At 46.2% G+C, this 8,681-nt stretch overlaps 1 protein-coding gene across 1 annotated transcript in view; it reads right to left on the bottom strand.

Annotated features, from left to right (window-relative positions):
• Positions 1 to 1,765: 1,765 nt before the first annotated feature.
• Positions 1,766 to 8,681, bottom strand: part of GTF2F2 (general transcription factor IIF subunit 2) — a 150,786-nt gene continuing 143,870 nt past the window's right edge. The window contains exon 8 of the mRNA XM_056109796.1: positions 1,766 to 3,042. Within this exon, the coding sequence (XP_055965771.1) occupies positions 2,923 to 3,042 (120 nt within the window). The 3' untranslated portion in view covers positions 1,766 to 2,922. The remainder of the gene's footprint in view (positions 3,043 to 8,681) is intronic.

Raw genomic sequence — 8,681 nt, 5'->3', positions numbered from 1 at the left:
GGGCCAGGTCCAGGAGCCCCAGGGGCCCGGGTCCCCCGGCACCATGGCTCAGGAGCCCAAAGTTTCGGACCTCCCTCCCGTAGATTATTGACGAGAGTCCGGCAAGTTTATTCTGAGAAGAGATTGGATCAAAAATCACAACAGTTATGCTGTTCCTACTCAGATCCCGGGATTCTGCGTGAATGGGCAGTTTCGAATTGGGATCGGTTTTCACATGGAGACGGGCAATAAAGCATGCTATGTTTGCCTGAATTTTTTTTTGTTGTTGTTTGTTTTAATTTTTAGTAGTGAAACACATTGAGGTACAGTTGTAGACGTACAAATTTTTGTGCTTGGGTTTCAGAAGTACAATGATCGAGTACCCATCCACCCACCAGTGCCCATTCTCCACCACCACTGATCCCAATATTCCTCCCGCAAGGCATTCCCTTCTGTTCTCTCTCTCCTTTTGGGTACTGTGGTTTGCAGAAAGGAATTGAGTGGCGATCATGTTCGGTCTATGGTCTACTTCCAGCATGCATCTCCCATCCTGGGCGGATCCTCCCAACACCCTTTATCTGGTGCTCCCTTCTCTATCTGAGCTGCCTTTTCCCCTAGCATGTGTGGCTGGCCTCTAAAGATCAGCCCGGTAGATGTACCTGGCCAATTCTATAGAGCATTTATCAGGCTTTACTGCCTTTGGCTGTTTGGTATTCCCTTACTGTGCATCCTTATATCCCACATATGAGAAGGATCATTTTGTATCTTTCTCCTGGTAGATTTCACTTAGCAGGATACTTCTCAGTTCCATCTCCATAGAGACAAATGGCATTATTTTGTCTTTTCTTGTAGACCAGAAATATTTTATTGTGTATGTATGGGGGATGGGGGTTTGGGGGTGGGGGGGTGAGAAGAAGATAAAGCTCTTGATTTGGTAGTCCATGTGTCTCTAGAACATTCAAAAATTAAAACACCAGGACAACTCGCAGTGATGGGTCAGGGGCAGGGCAGGGAATCAGGGCAAGCAGAGCCGGGCAAGGGCGGGGCACACGGGCCCCGGCCCCTCCTCCATCCCCGCTGATTATGCCCTGTCCACCACACCTCTCCCTGCCCATTGTGCCCTGTCCAGCACACCTCACCGCAGGCCACGCCCACACGATGGCTTCCGGCTCCCCAGACCCAGCCCCCCACGGGTTATCCGACTTGGAGGACCTCACGACCCCAGTCGGCCACTCGCTGCCCCCCGACCCCTGTGGTGCAGCAGCCGAACCGCGACGACGGTCAGGTTCTCCAGCCTGAGTCAGGCGTCCTCCTCCATCTCGCCTGGCAGCGGGGGGATGGGCTGGGTCTCTCGGCTCTTACTGCAGAGCCAGGCTGTGGTGTGTGCAGGCAGACAGGTACCACTGTCCAAGGGAACTGCAGGCACAGACCTTGCGTTCTCAGTTCCGGTCAGACTGATGACGTGATTACCTACTGCTCCCTGGCAAGCAGCAGAAAAATGTTGGGGAGGGGGGACACAGGTTCCTGCAGAAGAGCAAGGCAGGGGAAGTCCTCAGAGTGGGGGCAGGGAGCAGAAACACATCCCCTAGTCAGAGAGGATACAAATTCTCTGGGCAGCGACGGTAAATCCTGGAATTCTGGTATTCCACTGTCAAAAATCAAGTAAGAGAGCAAAGTATTGTAGCATCTCCTGGATTTTTTTACCTACACAGCATCTTAAATTTTTTTTTTTTTTTGTTATTTGTGACTTCTTGGTTGCAACAATATAGGCACCAAAACAGACAAGTTAAAAAACAAACAAGCAGGTTTTTATTGGACTCAGTTTACTAAAATTTCTTTTGCTTTGGTAATGTTTGTGGGTACAATTTCAGCCAAATTTTGGGCTAGGTAGAACTTTAACCATGGACTTGCATCGCTTTTATTTAAAATTAAGGAAAACAAAGGAAACATTTCTAATCCCGAGGCTTTGACACGGTTTGTGTCTAAGATGTGGGCTGCCCAGAGAGCTGCCATGGTTACAGGCTGACTGACCGAAGTCTGCAGGGCAGGCAAGAAAACTCTGAGGCCATCAGTGTTGAGTGCTTATACCTTGGACTGGGGAGACCCCTTCTGAATTTTTGGGAAAGTATTTCATTTCTAAAGCTAACAAAAGAACTACCAGCGGACTATGATTTCTGCCTCATTTCTCATGTCATAGTCACTACCGTATAATCAACAATTTGTGGAAACTTCTTAGCACAAACGTAAGTGCTTTCCTCTAACTAAGGAATATGAACATCAAACATGATCACCTATTAAAGCCACCCAAGGCCCCCCGATTAAATGCCTTGTTCTTCGACACTTTCAAATTAGGGAGCTTTGGTTCTGTATTCAGCTTAAGAGTGCCTGCAACCGACCTGCAACTGACCACTTCTTGTTGTGTTGTTCATTTAGGATCGCGACAACCTCAGCCCTTTGGAGAAGAAACAGGGACGTGGAGTCCTCATTTAGAAAACATTTCCTCATTTTACAGGTTAGAAGTAAATATTTCAAAGGGGGGCAAAATGTTTTTCATCCACCAATCCCTAATTTCACTGTAAATAATCTGGATCAATGCAAGGTAAGTTCTGTAAATAATTCTTTTTAAACTTTTTGGTTTTGGAGGGCCACATCTGGTGATGCTCAGGGGTTACTCCTGGCTCTGTGCTCAGAGATCAATCATGGCGGTGCTCGGGGCAACCCTCTGAGATGCTGGGGATTGAATCCGGGTCAGCTGTGTGCAAGGCAAGCGCTCTACCCATTGTACAACCGCTCCTGCGCTCCGGTTCCAAATTTGTTTTTTTCCCTTAAACAAACAGACAAACAAACAAACAAACACTCAAGGAACTTCTCAAGAATTACTGGTTTAAAAAATTCAGCCTGTCCCGTCTCGGGTTGCATGTGGCCCGAAGCTCTGAGGCTGTCTCAGTCACTCTTCTCTTCTGCTTGATAGTGTCTGTACTCCGGCTTTAGCTCCCACGTGTTCTTGTGGATCCCTTTTACATTCTGAATGCCAATTTCCTTCAAGATTTCCTTCAGGTAGCCCTAAAAAAAAAAAAAAACAAACAAACCCAGAGGAGAAGGCAGAAAATGAATATGGTACCACATCACACACATGGATAATAAAAATGAAGGCTTGGGGAGGTCAAGGTTTCTCAACAAAGAGGTTCAAGTAATAGTCTTTTGGTTTTATGCATACAGTATAAAACACCTGCAGAAAACGAACTTGACTATGGTCTCTCGGGAATTGAACAACCTGAGCCAATCACTTCAACTTAAAAATAGGCTAGTGGGAAACAAATTGTCTACTGTTGCCTTTTCAGCAGATCTGAGTGTTGGGGTAAAATCCCAAATGTTAATGGTGGGTCTGGTGTCAAAATATTGAATTTAATCAAAGTAGGAGAATGGGCACTGGTGAAGGCACAGATGTTTCATTGTATGACCGAGACTTAAACCCGAACACTTTGTAACTGCTCTCACGGTGATTCAATAAGTAAAATTATATAAAAAAGAAAAAAGGAAAAAAATTATGAATAAAAAACAACAACAACAAACAAACAAAAATAGGCTAGTGGAAAATACACTAGCAAATGACTGGGGCCCAGTGCCCACAGCGACAGGGTTGCTAAGTGTGACAGTATTTATTGTGTATGTTTATGTCTGAATATATATATAGTGTATATATATACACACATATATGGATATAACATATCTATAACACAAATTTTTTTTGAACTGGAATATTCTATGAGCAAGCATATAAGAGATTTTCAGAATTCTCAGTTCTAAGGTAAATTACTCAAACTTGATATCAGAGTTGGAGTGAGAGTACAGAGGTTATGGTGCTTTGAAGAAGAAACAGGGACACGGAGTCCTCATTTAGAAAACATTTCCTCATTTTACAGGTTAGAAGTAAATATTTCAAAGGGGGGAAAATGTTCTTCATCCCCCAATCCCTAATTTCACTGTAAATAATCTGGATCAATGCAAGGTAAGTTCTGTAAATAATTCTTTTAAAACTTTTTAAACTTTTTGGTTTTGAAGGGCCACATCTGGCGATATTCAGGGGTTACTCCTGGCTCTGTGCTCAGAGATCAATGTGCTTGTCTTGCACATGGCCGACCTGGGTTTGATCCCCAGCACCCCATATATTCCCCCGAGCTCCACTGGGAGTGCTCTCTGAGCGAAGGCCAGGAGTAAGCCCTGAGCATGACCATGTGTGACCTCCAAAGCCAAAAACAAATGTACAAAAAACCAAAGCCCCAAACAAAAAACACAGAAGAGCTCATGCAGTGCATGCAGGAAGCCCAAGTTGGACCCTAACACTTCATGCTTCTTCAAGCACTGCTGAGCATGGCCACAGAGCCCAGAGTAGCCCCTAAACAAGTGGTGAAAATCCATGCCCCAAACTGTGGGTGCGGAAGCTCCTATGTTCGGTGAACAATGCTGGGCAGGCCCCTGTATTGAGGTATTTACGGCCTGTGCAAGTTCAACCACTATTAACCAAATGGTCACTATATTCCTGCAAATGACTGCTATAATAAATGTAGCAGTAAACCTCACTGCGCTTATCAGTTCCTAAGGCCAAATTATTCCACTATAAACTGACAAATGTGGGGCCTGTTCACCCCATGCCCAGGCGTGCAGGACACCAGGACACCCCTACACCCCACATCCCACTCCCTGGTGGGGGCATTCTGTTCTGGGACTGAAATCTGGGGCCTCTGCATGCAGGGCAGGTGTCCAGTCTTTGAGCTATTTCCCTGGCTCCTGGGAAAAGGTAGTAATTTTAAAGTGGTTTTTTTTTTTTTGGCTGTAAAGACAAACCAATCTAAAAATTTTTTTTTGTGTGTGCATGCTTCAAAGGACTAGTTATAATATTACAGTGTTTCACCTCAATGATGGAAGATATGCTCTTTCTCTCTCCCCCAGGGATTGAACACAGGGCTACACATGCAGGCCACTGCTTCACTGCTGAAGCACATCCTGGGCCACTGTGTAATAGTTTTACTTCAGTGAAATGAAACATCCATTTAAAAATAATCAAGAAGGTCAGGGAGATGACTCAAAGGACCATGTACATGCTTCGTATGTGGGAGGCTCAGGTACAATTCCCAGTGCCAGAGGGTTCCCCCGAGCAATGCCTGGAGTAGCCCAAAAGCAAACAAGAGCTCAGAGGGCCAAGTTCTTCATGCTCTCGGGTTTGTAAAGCCTTAGCATCTGGACTCCACGCAGGGTTTTTGAGCAGCCGCCCTTTCTCCAGGCACCAGCAGGTGGCAGCAACAAATCAAGTGAGTGCCAGGCTGCCCTGAGGCGGCTGCTTACCCCCACCTCTTGGTGCAGTGGGCCTCAAGGACCCCCGCCAGAGGAGGAAACTTGGGACATTTAGGTAACTGTATATCTGCCCTCTGCTACTTCAAATTACACAAAACAGCAGCGGCACTGTTCAGAAAGTACAAGCAACTGAACCGGGCTCCAAGGTGGAAAATACTGAGCTGCATTTTGATCTGGCCGAGAACAAGGCCTTTGTCAGACCCCCAATTGTTGGGGCTGGAGCAATAACACAGCGGGTACGGCGCTTAACTTGCATGTGGTTGACCCAGGTTTGGTTTCCAGCACTACACAGGGCCCCTCAGGACCCCGCTGGGTGACCCCTGAGCGCAGAGCCAGGAGTAAGCCCAGAGCGCCACTGGGTGTGGTCCTCAAACCAAATGACTGGCTAACTATTGTGGGTGCAGTGCAATGGGTCAAAACTGAAGAGTGGGGGGTATGGTGCCGCCAGCATGGTAATCTGTACCTGTGAGGCGATTGGTAGTATCCAGAGCAACAGTTGGTGGTCCTGGGATCAAACGATGGCCTCATGCCAGGAAAATAAGTGCCTTACAGCTGGTGCTATCTCTCTGTATGAGTTGAGATATGCACATTCTCAATTCGTCAAAGAACAATATGAGATCAGGGTCACAATGGCTAACCATGGCACAGAATTACTTCGGGTGAGTGACAGGAGGAGGAACTTCACTGGAATTTGAGGATGTTTCAAACTATAACCCTAGAACATTTTACATGAACTCAATAAACAAGCCTGGCACAAGGCACTAGCAGAAAAAGTAGAAACAGTGAAAAATAAGGTTAGAAAGTCTCTAAAAAAATTGACAGAGAAACAGCGAGAGCACGCTGTCAAAATTTCCCAAGTTGGCCTTGCTCTTCAAGCCCAGGTTCTCCCTTGAACGTGTATCTATCCCGTTTGCTTCTCTGTTTCTTTGCTGGCCCTGTCCACTCTGGAGAGGCCTGTGTTTACTCTCAAACATGTATTTCTCCCTCTCCCCTCACATGTATTTTTTTCCCCTTCTCATATATTTCTAAATAAAGTCTCAATAAAAACTTTCTTCACAAACAACAACAACAAAAACACCCAAAATAAAAATCAATCAAAAGGAACCCCCAAGTTCCCTTCGGCTTTTCGCTTCCAAACTCATTCACTGGTTCCACTCACCTCCTCCTTCCCCACTTGGCCTCATCTTCTGCACTTCCCTTAACACAGACTTCCTTGTACGTCCGTGTCCTTGTGCTTCTTCCATATACTCCTCTCTTTCCCTAGCTGTCTCCTCCTTCCCTCAAATAAAAACTCATCACCCTTCCACTCGAGGCTCTGTGCCCTTTCTCGGAGACTTGTCCCTGAGAACACAGCTCTTAGATTCGACCTTCCACCCTGCGCCTACTTCAGCGGGTCCTTTCCTCCCCGTTATACCATCTCTCCTGCTCCACAGGTGCCGACCTATACAGTCACTTACGCAGAGGGACTGAGTGTGCCTATGAGAAGTGGGGAGGGTACAGGAAGGGGCCCTTGAGCGAGCCCTTAGGAATGAGGCTACACCGTGCTAACTCCAGTTCTCAAGCTCTCATTAGCCTGTACACGGTGACGGCCTGCTTGGAGAAATAAAAGTTGATTAATTTGTGCTACCTCACAGTGACACTTATTGTTAAAATCTGTATTGTAATGCTAACATACTGGGAGAAAAAAGCCAACTGGGGGGAATTCTAAAGGTTCTAACAGGATTGAAGGGTAACTGGTGATCTGATTTTCCTTTTTACAAATTTAGTACTGGAGAGAAAGCTGAAGGGACTGGGCGCAAGAGTTTCTAAGCACCAGTGGGAACAACCCCCGAGCATCACCAGAAGTGGCTCCCAAGCAAACAAAGTCCGTAGAGTCACTTAAACATTATCTGGCTCCAAAACACAAAAGGGCCAAGTAGAGTGGCACACTGTCTTTGTTCTCACAGAATTCACAGTGTAAGATCAGAGTGCATGTGGGAGGCAGGAAAAGATGGAGAAGCAGGCAATTGGGAAATAAAGAGACATGAAAATAATGAAGACGTATCGGCAGGATGTTACCGGAGTACCTAGCCGCCCGACTCACGATGTTCAGTTGGGATTTGCGTTTGCTCAACTGAACGGAACAATAATTCAACCTGCACAGCCTAACAGAACCCAGTTCTCCTCCTCTAATTTACTCTAATACTGAGAGTCTTTCCAGTGTAAGCCTTTGGTGGACACCTGTATTTCACATGAAGGATTCTAGCTGCTCATCTCTATGCCACACAGGATTGGCGATTTCTCATGAGTGACTAAGTGTCCTGGTGCAGAAGGTTGGAAATAAAAACCTGGTTTCGGGGCTGGAGCAATAGCACAGCGGGTAGGGCGTTTGCCTTGCACGCAGCCAACATGACCGACACAGGTTCAATTCCCAGCACCCCATATGGTCCCCTGAGCACCGCCAGGGGCAATTCCTGAGTGCATGAGCCAGGAGTAACCCCTGAGCATCGCCGGGTGTGACCCAAAAAGCAAAAAACAAACAAACAAACAAACAAACAAACAAACAAAACCAAAAAAACCTGGTTTCTGCCCAGCAAGTCCTCATCAAAGGGATGTGCAAGCCTCAGAGCGAGTCTGATGCAGGGGAGGAAGGGGAGACGGTTTTCATGGAAGGAAAAAGGCAAAGCTCACACTTGACTGCTAAGTCAAGGGACAAGGACGCGGCTTATGTTCATGAGTCAAGATAGAATTATGGCAACCAGGGGCCTGGGAAAGAGCTCAAAGTGCTGGAGCACATACTCTGCAAGCTGGAGCCGGGGTTCGAGCCCTACTCCACATGGTCCCCCAAGTATCTCTAGGTGTGGCGCCAAAACAGAACAAAACAACAAGGGGGGGGGGGCGCAGAGGTCAGAAATCCAAGCATCAAATTCCTAATTTCCCAAGATCAAGACAAACCTTCGCAGAGTCACAGGCCCAGTGGCCTACTTTCATACCTCTCTCTCCTTCCTTCTCTCCCTCCACCCCCTCCCATTTCTCCTACCATCTCTGTCAACTAAACGAGGGATTTATCTGCATCTCATTATACTGTGAAACTCAGTGATTAGCATCACATACATAATAAATGAACTATGTATAAATTTCTAGAAGTTGATAAATTTCCCCCAAAAGGTTGGAATAATTATGTAATATTACAATTTGTATCAAAGATGGCACTGGGAATGCAGTCACCAAGGGAAGATCATTATGCTTTTAATTTTCTATTATCATCATTATTCAAGAAAAAAACCCTTTATTTTGGTTTGTTTTTGGAGGGGGATTTTTGGTCACACCTAGCAGTGCTCAGGTCTTACTGTTCCCTGCCTATACTCAGG

Source organism: Sorex fumeus, unplaced genomic scaffold (genome assembly GCF_029834395.1).
Source record: "Sorex fumeus unplaced genomic scaffold, SorFum_2.1 ptg000008l, whole genome shotgun sequence".
NCBI lineage: Eukaryota > Metazoa > Chordata > Mammalia > Eulipotyphla > Soricidae > Sorex > Sorex fumeus.
Note: the sequence above shows the minus strand (reverse complement) of the source record. Positions and strands in the feature narration are given on the sequence as shown.